The 17862-nt window shown below is 53.9% G+C and overlaps 2 protein-coding genes across 9 annotated transcripts in view; both read left to right on the top strand.

The window, feature by feature from the left end:
- Positions 1-8689, top strand: part of Cbfa2t3 (CBFA2/RUNX1 partner transcriptional co-repressor 3) — a 73920-nt gene extending 65231 nt beyond the window's left edge. For 6 of the 7 annotated variants that reach the window (XM_087594913.1, XM_087594918.1, XM_087594916.1 and 3 more), the window contains 3 exons: positions 124-192; positions 846-1036; positions 2747-8689. In XM_087594913.1, the coding sequence (XP_087451039.1) occupies positions 124-192; positions 846-1036; positions 2747-3016 (530 nt within the window). In that variant the 3' untranslated portion in view covers positions 3017-8689. The remainder of the gene's footprint in view (positions 1-123; positions 193-845; positions 1037-2746) is intronic. The other variant, NM_001108453.1, reaches the window with a different exon arrangement.
- Positions 8690-11027: 2338 nt separating this feature from the next.
- Pabpn1l (PABPN1 like) lies at positions 11028-14514 on the top strand. 2 transcript variants are annotated; one of them, XM_087594706.1, is made up of 7 exons: positions 11028-11373; positions 11664-11799; positions 12081-12148; positions 12708-12814; positions 12906-12993; positions 13492-13631; positions 14197-14508. In XM_087594706.1, the coding sequence occupies exons 1-7, from the start codon at positions 11113-11115 to the stop codon at positions 14234-14236; spliced, it is 840 nt and encodes a 279-aa protein (XP_087450832.1). In that variant the 5' UTR covers positions 11028-11112; the 3' UTR covers positions 14237-14508. The 2 variants fall into 2 exon arrangements, with proteins under 2 accessions (XP_087450832.1, NP_001107251.1); NM_001113779.1 differs by having other exon boundaries at positions 11070-11343; positions 14197-14514.
- Positions 14515-17862: the final 3348 nt, after the last annotated feature.

Genomic DNA, 17862 nt, shown 5'->3' with positions numbered 1-17862 from the left:
CCAAGGGGAAACAACACTTCTTGCCTTCAAACCCGGGCCAGAGTGGAAGGGAACTCATTGTGGAAGAGGGCAACTGATGACCGCATTTTGTGTGTGACACTGTACCCTGCCCCCTTATTTCAGATGTTCACCGGGACTTCACCCCCAGGACCCTGTCTGGCTATATGCCTGAAGAGATCTGGAGGAAGGCTGGTGAGTAAGGGCAGACCCTGGGAACAATCGTGAGAAGTGTCTGTGACTCAGATGGTCTCCACATGTAACAAGTTTACACATTGGGCCACACACAGGGGGTATGTACAAAATGCATGTATGTGAACAGAGAGACAGAGAGAGAGAGAGAGAGAGAGAGAGAGAGAATGAATGAATGAATGAATGAATGAATGAATCAGGGTATTTACAGCCGGGTTCACATAGTATATTCTTCTGGCCCCCTGTGGATAGGCCCAAGCAGACCTGTGGCTCTCAAAGCAGGTCCCTCACAGCAGGGACTTGCCTGAAGCCTGCTAGACCATACTGTGGGTAGGGACTCACACTCCCTGAAGATGCACACCAGAGTCAGAACCATGATGCTGGCAGGTAGACCCACAGCTTTGGAAACCCACAGCTCTGTTCCTCGTGACCAGGGTCGCACATGGACTTGCCCACATACCCTTCAGCAAAGGAGTGGAGTCATCGGCTTGTGCCTTTGTGTGCACACACGCAATGTATGGTAGGCATGTGTGTACACAACTGCATTTAGGCTCCTCCTACCCAAGTCACGAGTGCAGAGGGTCCAGATCCCCAGGGGAGCCAGCCAGGGTGACTACTGGCCAGTGTGACCACCATCCCGCTTTTGCGCTTCACAGAAGAAGCTGTGAATGAGGTGAAGCGTCAGGCGATGTCGGAACTACAGAAAGCCGTGTCTGATGCGGAACGCAAAGCCCACGAACTCATCACCACAGAGCGTGCCAAGATGGAGCGAGCCCTGGCTGAGGCCAAGCGACAGGCCTCGGAGGATGCCCTGACTGTCATCAACCAGCAGGAGGACTCCAGCGAGGTAGGGCCAGCCGCCTCCAGGGGCACTGCAGTCTGAGAGCTCGCCAAACCTGGGTTGGAACGCCCCACGTATACAACCTCTAGGCCTCATAAGCTCTCTGCTCTCCGTGAACTCAACTGTCACGGGGGCCACAAGTGAGCATGCAGTCTCCTCAGCTCCAACGGTCAGTTAATGTAGAGACCCGTGAGACCCGGCAAGGTGACCCTCAGGCCTTCCCAACCTGCGGGAGCAGTGACGGAAGGTCTGGGGCCTGACACGAGATGGGGCTCACGTTCCACTGAAGTGTGTTGATGTCAAACCCTCTCTGTTCTTCAGCTTAAGAAAGCAAGAGGTTTAGGGGACTTTTCAGGACCCCACAGCCTGCCTCAGCTTCTGGCATACACGTAGATGTTCAATGAATGGGAAGAAGAGGAGCCAGGAGATCGGATCGTGTGTGCCTGGACGCTTGGTTGTCAGGACATCAGAGAGAAAGGAAAGGCCATTTCAGGAAAGTCATTCATAGGATGCTTTTAAGAAGGGTCAAGTCTCCGACTTTGGAGAAACAAAGCAAGGTAGATCCTGGGGCCCAGTGGTCCACCATATTAACCCAGTTGCTTAACCAATGAGAGACCCTGTCTTTTTTTTTTTTTAGATTTATTTATTTATTATATATAAGTACACTGTAGCTGTCTTCAGACACACCAGAAGAGGGCATCAGATCTCATTACAGATGGTTATGAGCCACCATGTGGTTGCTGGGAATTGAACTCAGGACCTCTGGAAGAGCAGTCAGTGCTCTCAACCACTGAGCCATCTCTCCAGCCCGAGAGACCCTGTCTTAAAATAAGGTTGACAGCGCTCAGGAATGATATCAGATATTTTCCTCAGGCCTCCACATGCATACATATATGTACCAGTGCACACATGCACACACAGGATCTTGGAGCTGTCACAAGAGGGGCCAAGAGCCAACCAGAGGGTTGGGCATTTGGCGGAGAGGATGGTGCCTCACTAGATGTGACATCCAAGCAGGCCTGGCATAAAGAGCCATCTGGGGCTGGAGAGTTGGCTAAGAGGTTAAGAGCACTGACTGCTCTTCCAGAGGTCCTGAGATCAATTCCCAGCACCCACATGGTGACTCACAACCATCTGTAATGGGATCCGATGCCCTCTTCTGGTGTGTCTGAAGCCAGTGTACTTAGATACATTGTAAGGACAGTAGACTTAACATAAAACAAAAAAAACAAATCTTTAAGAGCCTTCCTGGTGGAGGGGCCAGCAAGGCCTATGTGAGCGGAGCAGGTGAACCGGGGAAGAGCGGAGTGGAGAGGCCAGAGAAGGTGAATAGAGGCGAGAAGTAGGCTTTGACTCCTGAAGCAGGAGCAACCTTCCTCCCAGCTCCACAGCCCTGCCACCTTCCAGAGATCTCCAGCCATCCCCTCAGAGAAATACGGTCAGAAAAGGGAATTCTGATCCATGGCCACCTCTCCTCCCAAAGGGACCGGGGAACTACTTGACAGTTCCGTTGCCTCTAGGGGCCTTGAGTAGTTTTTTTCCCCTGGGTCTTGGCAGCTGGGGGTGGATGCATAGCTCTCCTGTGCAAAACACACACACGCATGCACGCATGCACACGCATACACACTCACACTTCTTTTCATCAGTGGGCAGGTTATCTGAGCACATGAGGTCCTTCCTATTCTTACCATCTCCTTTGCCTTCTTCCACATCCAGAGCTGCTGGAACTGCGGGCGCAAGGCCAGTGAGACTTGCAGTGGCTGTAACGCCGCACGCTACTGCGGGTCCTTCTGTCAGCACAAGGACTGGGAGAAACACCACCATGTGTGTGGCCAGAGTCTGCAGGGCCCTGCAGCTGCGGTGGCTGACCCATTACCTGGACAGCCTGACGCCACTGCCAGCCCCAGCGAAGCCGGCTCAGCAGGACCCTCTCGTCCCTGCTCTCCGGGCCCACCAGTCCCACTGGACACTGCTGTGCCCCGCTGACCTCCAGATCTGCCACTCAGCCCCTGGACGCCCTGCCCTGCCAACCCAACCCCGGCCCCACCGTGGTCCACCAGTTGCCTGGAGCTGGCCTTGTGGAGTCACTGCTGCTACTGCTTCTCTCCAAAATAAAACACAGATCCAACAGAACTGCACCCATGCAGCCCCAGCTACCTGACAAGGTCCACCAGGACCTCTACAGTCTCTCTTCGCAAGCACCCTCAGAAACCACCACGGAGCTGCAGACATCGGCGTCAGCGGAAGTGTGGCCAGCTGTCTGCCCCCTCTGTGTCTGTCTGTGACCGTCTCTCTTTCTGCGTCTGCCTCTCTTCTGCGTGTCTGGATGTCTTCGTCTCCTTCTGCCTCCCTGACTCTCCCGTGTCTCCGTCTCTGTGAAGTCCACGTGGGTTTCTCTGTCAGCAGAGAAACCCCAGTTGGTAGCTTTGGTTTTCCATGAAGAACTTTTGGAGACTTTGTTTTGTTTTGCTGGCAGACAAGCTACTTAGAAACGGACAGAGAAGACTGGGGGGGGCTTCTCCCCCATCCCTCCTCGGTAAGGGAAGAAACTGTGATTTTTTTTTTTCTAGCCGGTGTTGCTCTATCTCCCAGCCAGCCCCGGGGGGGATCGGCGCGCACACAGAAGAGATGCCGAGAAACATTTCAGTTTCCAACTCAAGAAGCAGTTTTTGTTTCAGGTTTTATTTCTTTTCTTTAACGTCAAACTCTTTGGCTTTAAGTGAAGAAGAAAAAAAGAGAGAGAGAGAGAGAGAAAAAATCCAAAAAGTTGTTTGTTTTTTTTTTAAGCAAAAGAAACGTACCTATAAACTACCTTACCAGCTAGCCAGCCAAGGATGCCAGACACACCTCGCTCCAAAGGAAACCCAAAAAAAAAAAAGCAAACTCAAAAAAATCAAAATCCAAAATTTATTTTTATCACTGCCAAAGTATTTTTTTCATGGTCTCTCCACCCTGGGTTGGTTTGGATGTCAGTCTTTGATTTTGGTTTTGATTTTGTCAAGGGGAGGGGGGCGGGTGTCGGGATACTGGGATTTGGTGGGTTGGGCCAAGAAGAAACCTTTCGTTCCTTTTTGACCGGTGGGCAGCATCCTGGCTGGGCAATGTGGTCGGCAGCGAGGCCCTATGGCCCTCAGCACCACATCCAGAAGCCCCAGTCAGCATGAGCCTGAGCATTGTGTGCCCAAGGGCCACGCCCGTGCGTCCCTACACGCAAGGGTGACATCTCCATCTGTCCCCACACCTTCCTGGGACTTCTCATAAGTCATTTCCACTTGTGAAAAAAAAAAGTGCTAACGTGTTCTCCCCAGAGAGAGCACACTTCCTAAATGAAACTGTGACAATCTTTTGGGTTGATTCTTGACTGCTTTCGCGAGCATAAGGAGACGGCAAATCATGCTTTCTCAGTTTCCCTCCTCTACCTCTCTGCTTTTCCACCCCACCCTACCTCCATCTCAACCCCGTCACCCCCGTCCCCAGTGTCTTGCTATGGCTACCCTCATTTCTTTCAAACTTTTACAGAAAAAAAAAAAGAAAAAGAAAAAAAAAAAAAAAACACCACAAAAACCAGCCGCCACCTCACCTAGAAGACTCAAGCCCACCTGTACATAGCCCCAATGTTGGTCTCCAGTCCTAGGGGTGATGGTGTGGCTCGCCCACCTACACTCCAGCCCTTGCCCGCCCTGCCCTCCACCCGCTCGACTCCCTCAAGGATTCAAGGAGGAAATGAAGGAAGAGGGCTCATGCCTGTACCAAACAAAGAGAGACAGCAGACAGAGTCCGGGTCTGCGCCCTCTGTGTGGCTGCAGCAAGCTGCAGGCCTAGCGTGCAATATGGGGGACTGCTCCTGAACCCTGGGCCCAGGGGGCCCTGCCCAGAGCGAGGTGTGCAGCGTGTGTTAATGTGAATGTAAATAGGTCTCCACAGAAGTCCCAACCATGGCATCAGTACCGAGGAGATGTTTGCCAAATAAAAAAAAAAAGAAATTGAGACAAACCACAGACGTGTGTGAAATTCAGGAAACACTTTGGAAGGAATCTGTGGAGGAGCTGTGGTCCTAGGGGCTTGTTTGATGGCTGGTTATCTCTTCACAACTGTGTAATCGTTCTCTAACAGAACATTCTATGGAAGGATCCTGTTGGCCATCATCAACCCGGTGCTGTCCCGGAATGGAGCCTGACAGCAACCCTTGCTCTGAAGGCCGAGGTAGATCTCATTCCCTGGAAGGTTCCTGAGGCCACAGCTCTTCAAGGCCACAGAGGTGTGTTTTGGTGGGTTTCAGAGAAGCCAGGACACACGGCGGCCTCCCAACTTCTAGTGGACGACCGGTCCTCCTGAGCGTCTGCCTTCGAACACTGAGTCCGTGTGCTGGTAGAGACCTGCCTCACGTCACAAGAAGCCCCACTGGATTGATTTCGTTCCCAGCTGTACCCCACGCAGGGCTTCTTGTCTGTGCTGCCCCATAGCACACAGCCTCCTTGACCCTTCCAGAAGGGCAGGCCAGTGACCACTGGCAAGAAAGAGTTCTGGGTGGGGTGGTGGGCACCATGTTTGTGGAGGGGGAACAACGTTAGACCCTCAGGTATGCTGAGGAGCTGTAGTCTCTAGAGGTCTGGGCCAGGAGTCCTGAGGTGGCGTCCCTGATGACCTAAGTCCCTGGTGTCAGGACTTCAGAGTGCCTGCTCCTATGTGGTCCAGCCATTCTGAGGAAGGTCGCAGAGGGCCACCAGTTTGCTTTAGTTGAAATACCTCCTCTCCTCATACCCACCTTTTAGGAACGAGAGGGCTCACCACAGACAACAAAATGCTGCCTAGCCAGATTTGTCTCCATGTTCCAGGCTACATATTTAGGGTTCAGCTGAGAGCCCCATCTATATCCTAGCTGCTGGGAGCGATAGCCCCTCAAGGCAGCTGTCAGATGGCACTGGACCATGTGCATGAGATTTGGCCAGCAATTGTAAACATCAAGGGTGAGCGCCTAGCAGTTTGCTGGGCAGAGCTCAGGGGTCAAGGCGGCCACAGAATCAGGGTGGCAGGGAGAGAGGGCTGTGAAGGGTTGGGTGAGGAAACCAAGGGCTGGAAGCAGCAGAAGGGAGTCCCAGGTGTGTTGATGAGTTCTGGCTGGATGTCAGCAGTGTCGCCTGAGGCAGTGTGGCCTGAGGCCAGGAGGTGGAGGGTAAAGTGAGGTTGCTACACCAGGTCCTGAGGCCCTGGCAAAGCTATGGGTGCTGTGTTTAGACTCCAGCTCTCCAAAGACCTTACAACAAAACCAAACAACCTCACAGCTTTGGAAAGAACAGGATCCATGGGCGTTCTTCACTGGGAGGTATGCCCTGGGTGGCCATAACCACAGCATGCCCTTGGTTTCAACCACCAGTCTGCCTGGGGGCTCTACACAGAGCTAGCAGGGAGGGGCATGGTACTCCATCCCTGACTCCTGCTACCTCCTCTAGTTCACAAACCATGGACCCAGGAACTACCTGCCAGGCCTGCTTCTTGGTAACCCGAGCCAAACATGAACCGGCTCCCTGGAGATGTGGCTCTCACAGAGTCTTGCTCCCCCAAAACCCCAAATTAAAAGGCTACTTTTCTTCCTATTTTATGGCCAAAGCTAAACCAGGAAGGCTGAGTGAGGAGGGCAGGTAGCAGGCAGAACTCTCCAACCCCCCAAGGCCCAGCCCAGATCCCGTCTCATGACCTTATGGCTTCTTGGCACAAGTCCTGTCTCTCCCACCACTCCTCTCATCAACTTGCCCAGCCCTGCCTCAAACCCAGACTGGACTTTCCCCAAGGGCTACCTAAGAGGCTTCTCTCCAGCTCAGTCCTCACATTTGCACAGGAGTGGAGGTCAGTGGCTCTCGTCCCACGTGTGGTCACAGCTGTATAGGATCAGGCTGGATGGTGCCACAGCTCAGGTCCCACTGCCTGACAGGGTGCCAAGGTGAGAAGAGCTAGCTCCCACAGGAGGGCCCAGAAGGAATCAGTCAACGGGGACATCTGTCAGAAAACCTGAGAGGGTCTCTATTGACAGAGAAGGCCAAGAATGGGAGGCAGGGCCTTGGGCAGTTGAGGACACAGTGGACAGGGATCAGGATGGGCCTCAAAGTTCTCATTTAGTTCCTCCAAATAAGCATTAGACTGACACCAAAGTTTCATCTCTGGCATCCATTCTTCTACTCCTCAGCCTAACCTCACGGATAGATCAACGCTTTCCTGAGCTTGTCCTGACTGACACAGCCTCCGCCCATTCATCTTCCTCCGCCTGACCTTCCAGTCAATCACCCCTGTCTGTCAACCTTGACCCATCTGCAAATCCATCTTCCCACCTGTCCATTGCTCCATCCACACTGTCTCTCCACCCCACCATCCCAGCATACCATTCCTACATCCAAATGCCTTCCAGCCCCATGCACACAGCCACCCCCAGGTCCATCATCTCTCTGTCCCTGTATTCAGAGTTTTATCAGCTCCCTCAGTGTACCAAAGACACCAGGTCCTCCCATGCCCTAGACTCTGCTTGCCCTAAACCGGCCAGGGCTGCTCCAGGAATCCCCTACCCATGAGGCAACATCCCGCATCCCCTACCCCAGCACTCTGCCTCACCATGGTGTCCAGACAGCAGGCATTGTGGACAGGTTGGACACGTTCTTGTGGCAGCTGTGACACATCTGGAGCTGCTTGGGGAGAGAAGGGAGTGAAAACTGTGCTGGGAGCGGGTCTGTACATCTGCTCACAAGCTCTGGGAGGCTGCCTTAGGCAGCCCTGTTCCCTGAAAGTAGGGCAGTCCTTGTTTCTAGGAGTCTGTCCAGAAGAGGGATCTCGGAAGAGGAAGGCAAGCCAGGGCCGGCCTCCCTTGGGATAGGAGTGCTGTTAGCCTTGTGCCCCAGGACCCTTGTCTCATCTTCTCTGTTAGGATCCCAAGGAGCTCAGAGTCAGACGTGTCCAGCCTGCCCCTACCAAATCAGCCAATGGTGAGGAATATTTGCTGGGTGTTTGGGGTCATCCGCATCCCCCCATACCTCATTGCTTTTCCTGAACCTCCTACTATGTAGGAAAGTTTCTGAAATGAGGCTGAGGAGAGACCCCTGGGTTACCATCATGCTGGCCAGAGGAAGAGAAAAGAGGGAGAGAAACCTGAGGCGAGCTGGGCTCAGGGGACCAGCCGTCTCTTCCTGGAGACAGCTCGCTGACAAAGCCCAGGACAGTCAACCAGCAACTTGCACAAGTCCCCACATCCTAGAAAACTCTGTCTTGTTTTCCGTTCCTTTTCCTTCAATTCAGTTGGCCCGTAGGGTACCAAGCCAGACTGGGCGATAGGAATGCAGCATCGACTCAAAAGTATGGCCTGCCCATTACATCCTCTAAGGCTCCTGCTCCCAAGCCAGACAAGAGACCCAGCAGCCCTCGGCCCACACTGTATCTGGGGTGGGCACGGCAGCACACAGCCTGCCAGGGAAGCCACTGCTTCTCCCCCTACAGGAGCTGGGGGAAGAGTACTGGATGCTTTGTTCACGAAAAGCTGTGTTCCACAGCCCTACTCATCTGGTGCTGTGTCCCACCACCCACCGTTATCTACTGCTGTCCTATATGTTTGCCCTGTGGGCCACGGACACGGTGATCAGGTTAATTACATCTGTGTAATAAAGTGAGCATTTGCTATGACCGCTCTGCTGCCTCCAGGTCATTGCGCACACCGGATCACCATGATGCACAGACAAGGGCTGTCGTGTTGTTCAGTTGTACCTCAGAAGACTTGGGGCAGACGAAGGAGGGGAACTTCAAGTTCTTCCGCTGATGATCCTTGGCAAGTGGGGTCCATTTTGGATCTTAGCCTTAGGGAGTTCTGGAAAATCTTGGAACCCCACACACACACACAAATGACCCTGCTTTTCGAGGGCCTAGTCTATCTATGTAGCTTACCACCGGGACCAAGTTCTTTGAGCTGTCCACGTGAGGGAGATGGTGAGACCTGACTGAGAAAACCAGCAAAGGCTTGAAGGACACCGAGGGGACAGTTAAGACCTGAGGGGACGCTGAGGGCCTCAGAGCGGCTCAGCAGAAAGACCCTTCTCTCGGTCTGCTCCTGCGGTAGCTGTGTCTCGCCTTAAAGGAGAGCCCCTCTAGGACCAGACACCGGCCACAGTGCTTCAGGCTGCACCAGTAGCTGCCTGGAGGAAGCGACTGTCATTGATACTGCCCCAGCTTGGAACATGGTGTATTTTTGAAGGCATTGTTGGGAAGGCCAGCATCGGGGTAAGCTGTCCCTAGGCCAGCATCGGGGTAAGCTGTCCCTAGGCCAGGCGCCTGGCTGGAGCCCCACTGGGCCTAGTGTGTCAGCGATCTCAGGATAGCACAGAGAGGAGGAGGGTGACAAGGTTTTTCCACTGCAGACACTGAGCTCAGAGGAGAGACTAGCCAGGGCCTGAGCTCCATCCAGACGGTCTCAGCTTGGGAGTAGCCCACCATGTCCTGTCTTCCACATGGAAGAATAGGAGAGATCCAGGCCGGACCCCACCACAGCTTCCTACAGAGAGGTGGAGGACATGCAGGAGGACAGCAGTGGTCACTTGTCTATCCCTGCCCAGCTCGTCCTGTGTGGTCAACTCGTTCTCGGTATAGACGTAGATGCTGCCCTTGAGCCACTCTTGTCTGCCAGGAAAGACCTAGGGAGGCCTGAAGTGACCGAAGCAGGGCCTGGGAGAGGCTAGTGGCCACTCAGTCTACATCTCAGGCCCTGTGACCAGTCTCTCAGGCCATGTGACTATGCCATAGAGTCCTTCCTTTAGGAACCCATGCTGGTTTTTTATTACTATTGAGTTGTTTATGACAGGACCCCACTCTGGATCCCAAGCTGGCCTTGAACTTGTGGTCTTCCTGCCCCAGTATTGAGTATAAGAATGAGCCATCATTTGAAGCCTGATACAGTTTGCAGCCACCTTGGAAAATAGAACTGGTACGTGAGGGGTCAGGCTAGGGTCAGAAGCCCACATCTCCCAGGGCTGCATCAGCACAGCTGCTCCCACCTCGGCCTCCCAACCCCTCTGCCAACCCCAGGATGTGGCGGGTGTCAGCCACCAGACTCTACTTACAATGAAGCTCAGCTAAACCCATCTCCTACCCGAGCCCAGATTCTCAGAGAGACCTTATTGCCTTGCCGGGAGGCAGGGTCACAGAAGGGTAGCTGGGAATGTGAGGCTATGGAGTCGCCTGAAATTCCCCGTGGAGCCCTCTTAGGGTCACGTTAACACATGCAGTTGACCCTGAGGCTCGGCAGAGTAGCCTCAAGGAACATCAGTGTCCGTGTCTAGCCAAAAGCCAGCAATATGCTTCTAGACCAACCCTCTGCTGGAGGCCCCAGGAAGGAGCCAATGGATGCAGCTGAACAGGGCTGGACCTGCCCGCCACCGCCAAGTAACCGCCACCCAATTTGTACGGCTCACCCCGAGCCTTCCTTGTGGCAGAAGGGGCCATCTTAACAAGTGTCTGAGTTCAACAGGCTGGCACTTGAAAGGTGCCCTGAGTGGAAGTGAGAAGTGGAGAGTCTTTGAGAACCTTGGGAAACTCTGCCCTAGATGACCCTAGGCCTGAGCTCTTAGCCCTTCAGGGAGCGTTGCTCAAACTGACCCCGTGTATCCAGACACCCACAGTGCCACCTCTCCCTGAAGTCTGTCCTTTTCGTGGAGCAATTAGGTAACTTGAACAACATCTGGTCATCGGTTAGGTTCTATTGCCAGAGCTGTGGTCAGGGCGAGATGCATGTACCAAGGGACAGGCAGACTCCGGGGAGCTCACAGCGTAGCCACACTCACGTAAGGCCCTACCCAACTTGCTTTGGCCCCATCCATCGTTCTCTAAGTATTCCGGGGATGCTGCTGGTGAGGAGGACAGAGAGGAGATCTGCAACCTTTGACCCCTCTGGTCAGTAGCCTAGCCCAAGCTGGGAGGCCGTCTTAGTCTTTAGTGCTTTAGTGGAAGCAGCTGGTCAGGGGGAGGACTTAAAAGGGAAGGCCACAGGGCAGACGCAGCTGTGGAGGTGAGCAGAGCGCAAAGCCAAGGTTCACCCGACCTGTCCTCATTGTATACCCATGTGGCCCTCCCTGAGCAACGAGCTCTTCCCACCCCCCACTGAAGTCTGGCTCCAGACGGTCTCCTCGGATCCTGAGGCCCAAGGCTGGGGGGCCTGGGGCAGGACTGAAAAGACCTCTTTGGTGCCAAGTGCTGGAAGTGACAAGGAAGCAGAGGAAAATGAAGATTCCAGCTTCCTGCTCTCCTTGCTGGAACCAGAGAACTTAGCCAAGTCCCCAGTCTACAACCAGGTAGCACCCCATCCCAATCTGTGGAGGCGGGTGTGGACCTGGGCATTGAGTGAGGATCCCAGCTGACTAGGAGGTGAAGGGGCCAGTGTTTCAGACCACTGGGGCCTCTCTGACTAAGGGGAGCTATCCTGGGCGGGAGAGGTGTCAGGGGTTCCTGGGGCCTTAGCTCCTAGTCCTGGACTATGTCTACAGGAAGAACAGGGTGAACTAGGTCATCCCCCAATAGCCAAGACTTTCTGCTGGGGCTTGCCGGCCATACCTGCCGTCCATTCTAGAGGGGCCTGCAGGCTACCTCGAGCTTACTGTGGGGTGGCCAACAGGAGCTAGAGGCCATCCGGCTGAAGCTGTGGACCATGGAACATGCTGAGGTCCTGCCGGAACCACCCAGTGTACAGAGAAAGGCCACAGAGGAAGAGAGGGCTGAGGCCAGAGAGCTGCTGAGCCCTGAGACCATAGGTAGGAACCTGAGACCCTTGCTGACCCTGTCCCCAGATGGCAGATGGACAACTGTACTTCCAAGCCCTTGGCCACTCAGCTAAGACTGTAAGCCCGCCTTCTCTCAGTGGAGAGGTACGTGGCATGGGCTCCATATGGGGACTCTTGAGGGAACATTCTGGAATCACACCCACAACCCACAATGTGACCTCGGGAGCCCGGTGACCTTCCTGGGGGTCATGAGGAATGGACTCCTCAGCGAGGTCCTTCTGCTAGTTCTGAGGCTCTCTCTCTTTCTACAGGCTGCTTCTTCCCCGGGGCCCCCAAGGAAAATGTGGAGGCTGACCACAGATCTGTCTACGTAGGCAACGTGAGTGGAAGGGAGGGTGGGGTCACAGCCCTCCTAAGGTGTCTGCCTCCAATTAGGGCATTTAACTGGGCAGACACTTCAGTGACTGCCCTGGGTGGGGCTGGCTATGAGTTTGAGGCAGGAGACTGTAAACCCAAGTGTCTCCAAGCCCAAAGCGGGAGGCCTGGGGCTAACCACAGCAGAGGGAAGGTAGAACCCACAGGCCGAATTGGGCCTAGGCCTTGACCATTCATTCAGCTAAAGGTGAGGTCGAGCATTCGGGTTTTTCGACATGAGCTGAAATTGGGAGTCCCACGAGATTTATTGCCTTTAATGGGCCGCACACCTGGCATGAGCTAATACCTGGGACCCGACCAGCTGTCCACAGAGGAAACACTTAACTGTCTCTCAGCACGCACTAAACCCTGGGCAGGAGTGGGTGAAGCTTCAGCCCATTCCCAGCCAGGGGCCAACCAACCTTGGGGGTCCCTCCAACCCCTTTCTGCCACAACTGCCCTCAGCAGGAGGTGGATGACGGGGATAGCCCAGCCCTTATACCAGGTGCCCTTTCTGAGAGCAGGTGGACTATGGTGGTTCAGCTGCAGAACTGGAGGCCTACTTCAGCCCCTGTGGGGAGATCCACCGGGTCACTATCCTGTGTGACAAGTTCTCTGGACACCCCAAGGGGTCAGTGTGGGGCTCTAGCAGGCTGGGCGGTGTGGGTGGGGCTGGCCCCTCACTCCTGGCTCCATCGTTCGCCGCCCCTATCGTCCTCCAGCTACGCATATATAGAGTTTGCTTCGAAGAGCTCCGTCCAGGCGGCTGTGCGGCTGGATGAGAGCACCTTCCGAGGTCGGGTCATCAAGGTATGTTTCCCCTGGTGTCTCCATGCGCCTGCCGGGGGGGCCCCCACTGAGCCTTGTACGTTAACTCACAAATCCTTCAACAGGCTCAGAGAGGTTAGAGTGTCTGCCCTAGGATACACAACTACCCAACCTTACGCTGGGTGGGCATTGATCAGCTTTAGGAAGTGATGAAAACTCTCAGACCCAGGGGGGGCTTGGTGTGGGCGGAGCTTGTGGGGGCGGGGCTTGGTGTGGGTGGAGCTTTGTATGAGCGAGGCTTGGCGTGGGTGGGCCTGGGAAATGAGCCAGATACATTTGCAGGAAGATGCTGGCCATAAACCTAGTATGTCCTGTGATCACAGCTGCCTCCTAGTGCAGGCGGAGGGATAGTTTCAGCTTAAATGAAATCACAAAGTCAGGAGCCCCAAGCCCTGGTCTCAGCCTGGGCCCTGGCTTCAGGCCACCCTGGCAAGAAGGGTGCAGAACAGTGTCTTGGACCATGGCATGGATTCCATCCAGGTACTTCCCAAAAGAACGAACTTCCCAGGAATCAGCTCCACAGACCGTGGCGGGCTGCGGACACACTCGAGCAGCAGGGCTGCCTTCCTGCAGGGTAGCCTCCAACGAAAACCTCGGTTAAGACCCCATGGACAGAGCCGGTAAGTGGGCCCAAGTGGGAGTCTGAGTCTGGAGATCTGAGCAACAAGGTGATCGGAGCCTGACCCTGATGCTGGCTGTAGCCAATCTCCACAGTGTCATGCTAAGGGAGGATTTTTGTCCCTCACATGGTCAGGGCACTTGGCAAGGGGCTGAGAGGGGAGGACTCATGGCTTCTACCAGCCCCAGCCGTGTAACCTCCCTACCTGATGGGGCTACTTCTTCCTGACCACTAGGACTCTGCAGGTGACAAGCATCCCTGCCGGGGAGGCTGGGATCCACAGCGGGCTCCTCTGGCCTGAAGCATAGGCTAACTAGTACAAATAAGGCTGTAGCTAAGCCCTGCAGCTTAGCCCCTGGGCCACATATAACATTCTAGTCCCAGGCTTCCCTCCTTCTCTGGAGCCACCCCCTCAAGAAAGCAAGGAGCCTGAGAAAGTGTCCCCAACAGTTCCTGGGCAGCTTGGTGGTAACCTTAACCCTTTCCCTGATGTTCTCCAGGCCTATCCCCTCTGAAGGCAACTGAGCTGCCTTTGTTCTCCCTTCCCTACCCCCAACTCTCTGCAGGGGCCGTGGACGAGCCTCACCGTGGTTCTCGCCATATTGAAAAGATAGCCCAGTTTTAAAGTGGGGCCAGGAGCTGGGTCAGGAGTACACTGCTGTCTCTCCGCTTACTCCAAATGGATCTTCAAACCTGGCAGCCCATATGAGCCTTTGAAGGTGCCTAGATCACCAGGTCCCAGTGGGAAGGCGCTGGGCAGGGAGATTCAGAGGGGAGAGGAGGCTTGGGGTAAGCTGGGATTGGCATACTCAAGTACTTTTAAAGAAAAATAGGCATGCGTGTTAATATTAAAACATAAATTATTAAACTTGACTATATTTTAAGAGCATGTAAGCAGTCTCATTTCTTTTTTTTTTTTTTTTTTTTTTTTTTTTTTTGGAGCTGGGGACCGAACCCAGGGCCTTGTGCTTGCTAGGCAAGCGCTCTACCACTGAGCTAAATCCCCAACCCCAGCAGTCTCATTTCTTGATTCTCCCTCAGATTCAGGTTTGCAATGCCCCTTTCTCCACGGCTCTCCACAGAGAGGGTGGCAATGGGCTATGGCCATGAGTCCAGAAAGGGGGCTCTGGCTAGGCCTTCTGATCCAACAAAACATGAGCAAAACTCCAACCCCTAATTCTTTCTTTATTCCCCAAACTGGCTCTCTAGATATACCAGAACTTCACCTCCATCCTGCCCTGGATGGAGCTGGTCAGTTCAAGAAGCAAAACTGTGCTGAACTCTGAGTGTGTGTGTGTGTGTGTGTGTGTGTGTGTGTGTGTGTGTGCGTGCGTGTGTTTTTGTCTGTGTATTTGAGTGTGCGTCTGGGTGTGTGTTTTTGTCTGTGTATCTGAATGTATATGTGTATGTTTGTGTGTCTAAGTATGTGTGTTTGTGTGTGTGTCTTGAGTGTCTGTGTGTGTCTGTGAATGTGTGTGTGTGTCTAAGTGTATGTGAGAGTGTATGAGTATGTCTGAATATGGGTGTCTGTGTGTGTCTGTGAGTGAGTGTGTGTGTGTGTGTATCTCGCAAAGACAGGTTACACTGCTCTACTGTACTCAGGAGGAGAGCTGGCCAGCCCAGGTCTGCTGGTGCACATGTTTGTCTGCACTCACCACCATGCCGTATGTTAACATCATTCTTTTTTTTTTTTTTTTTTCCGGAGCTGAGGACCGAACCCAGGGCCTTGTGCTTGCTAGGCAAGCGCTCTACCACTGAGCTAAATCCCCAACCCCCTTTTTTTTTTAACATCATTCTTTAAGCCCCAGTAGATCGGCCATGTACCCCCTGCTGCCAGGAGACTGCTCTGAGAACAGGCTGTGCCCTCTTCTAGGTTCTATTCATACCTCCCCAAGCCATTCTCACATGTCCCCATCCTCAGTGGATAGCACCTCCCACCCCCTAAAATGCAAGCCTGTGACCTTATTCAAAAGGGGTCTCTGAAGTATAAGAATAAACTCCAGAGTCAGGTGTGGTGGTGCACGCCTTTAATCCCAGCACTCAGGAGGCAGAGACAGTGAGTTTGAGAGTTTGAGGCCAGCCTGGTCTACAGACAGTTCCAGGACAGCCAGGACTACACAGTAAGATCCTGTCATCATATCATCATCACAAGTACTACTACTCCAGGAGCATCTCTGACTGCCCAGCAGACCACACATCCAACAGCAGGTGAGGCTGTGACAACTGAAGAGAGGCAGAGCCTGCGCTGAGACTTGCAATGATGTCTGCGGTCAAAGGTCTGAGTCTGAGTCTGAGTCGCTGCAGCTCCAGGGGCTGGCCAAGGCCTAGAGTAGATTCCCCTGGGCGTGTAGGAAGTAGGCCCTACCTCCAGCCACTGTGCTAACTGGCCACGGCCAAGTCTGCCTATGGTACCAATAGGGGATCAATAACCCTGAGCCTGGATAGATACCCTTGTTTACCTTTGGAAGCAATTGGTTCTGTCCTGACACAGCCAGAAGAGACTGCCACCCAGTGGTCAGATGGTGAACAGCAAATCGGCCCCAGGGTGGCCTTGCAGGAAGAGGGAGGGAGGATTCCTCAGTACCAAAGTGACCTCGCAGGGCCCTTGCCAAGGGTTAAGCCTGCTCATCTCATTCCAGCATCAGGACTTCCAAGTCCTGGCCTGGGTCTCCTGTCGGAATATTTGCTCCTGGGGCTTGGGCATCTTCCACCCAGGGTATGGTTTCACCCTTGACCTCATTGCTGTCCACTCAGTAGTTCCTGGTCCTTTTCTGTTATGTGTATATATTATATATATAATATATTATATGTTATATACAGCAAGTTCAAACACCCCTCAGCACAGCATCTACACAGTAGCGCAAACCCCTCTAGCCCTGAAGCCCCTGCCATGTGCATGGTTAATGCCAAGCCACAGCTTCCTCTCCCATAGAGTAGGGCAGCCAAGCAGCCCTGGACCCAGGTCTGCAGAAGGTACCAGAAGGGAAGACAGGCAGCTAATGGCCCTGCAGCAAATCACAAGCTAACTGGTGCCACCATCTTGGTCCCAGGGTAACAGGCAGGCAGTGACTGTGGTCTCCAAGGCCAATCTCAGGTTGAAATTCGCCTGCAGGCCTGATGCCCACACCCAGACAAGCAGATCGCATTACAAGCTTTGTTTCTTGATACCGAGAAGAATCATAACACGCACAGCAGTGTACTTGCACACAACCTGTCAGAAACCCCAACAGGAGAGGGCTGTATTTTATCGCCTCACATATGAAAAGCTGACATGAGCTGCCCAGGGCTGGCTCGTCAGCCCAGACTCAGGCTCCTTTCTGCTCTGCCCTCATGTCTGCAAGTCCTCATCTTCATGCTCTCATGATTCCAGGCAGGAAGAGAGCAGGGAGCCTTGAGTGTTCTACACATCAGCCGGACCTGCTTTTAAAGTGCCCTTTCCTGCAGGTTTCTCCCAGTACCACCCTTTACACGCCTTAACTACCTGCCCCAGTGTGAAGGGGAGGGGAGCACGTGGCATTTAGCCAAGTTTCTCCAGTAAGCCTGAGGCTCCATCGGTGAGGAGGGAAGAGGGCGTACTGGAGAACGAGAGGCAGTCCCCAGTGCAGCTAATACTCAGGGAGGGTGACCTCCCTTAAAAACTCAAGATCCCAAGATTCCACCTGACTGGTGCTCCTTCCTTCCCCTTCACACCCAACCTCCTGCCAAAGCCTTGAACCAAGCACATCTGGGCTCTGTCCGCGGCAGTCAGCGGCATGTCGAACTTCTCAAAGTGACTTCATTTGCCACTTTTATTGATCAGGTGGGTGGTCTGGCTTCTTTTCTTACCGCATTTTGTAATAACCCTGTGCTCTTGGAGAGGAGCCCTGAGATGCACAGGGATGGACTCTCTCACTCCACCCAGCTTGTGTGGATAAGTCCCAGCCTGCTGGGCCCTGGCATGAGACACTCTGCAGGGACCGGGGAGCACTTTGGTTCATGACTTGGGGAAGCCAGAGACTCTGAAGACAGCATGGAGCCTCGACAGCTAGAGGGGACTCGGGCTCAGGACAGGTCCCCTTGGCCTCTGCCTCTCCCAGGACACCAGTATTTAGCTACACCGTCCAGTGGCACGGAAGAGGCAGCCTCACACCACCTCCACAGTCACGGGACCTTTGACCCGAGGAGAGCTTGGTTTGTCCTCAGGGATGCATGGCCTAGGAACAGCGCCGGGGACCTTGCTGACCACCATGCTC

Source organism: Rattus norvegicus, chromosome 19, assembly GCF_021556685.1.
Source record: "Rattus norvegicus strain SHRSP/BbbUtx chromosome 19, alternate assembly SHRSP_T2T, whole genome shotgun sequence".
NCBI classification, from domain to species: domain Eukaryota; kingdom Metazoa; phylum Chordata; class Mammalia; order Rodentia; family Muridae; genus Rattus; species Rattus norvegicus.
The sequence above is the reverse complement of the archived record's forward strand: the minus strand, read 5'-3'. Positions and strand labels throughout refer to the sequence as shown.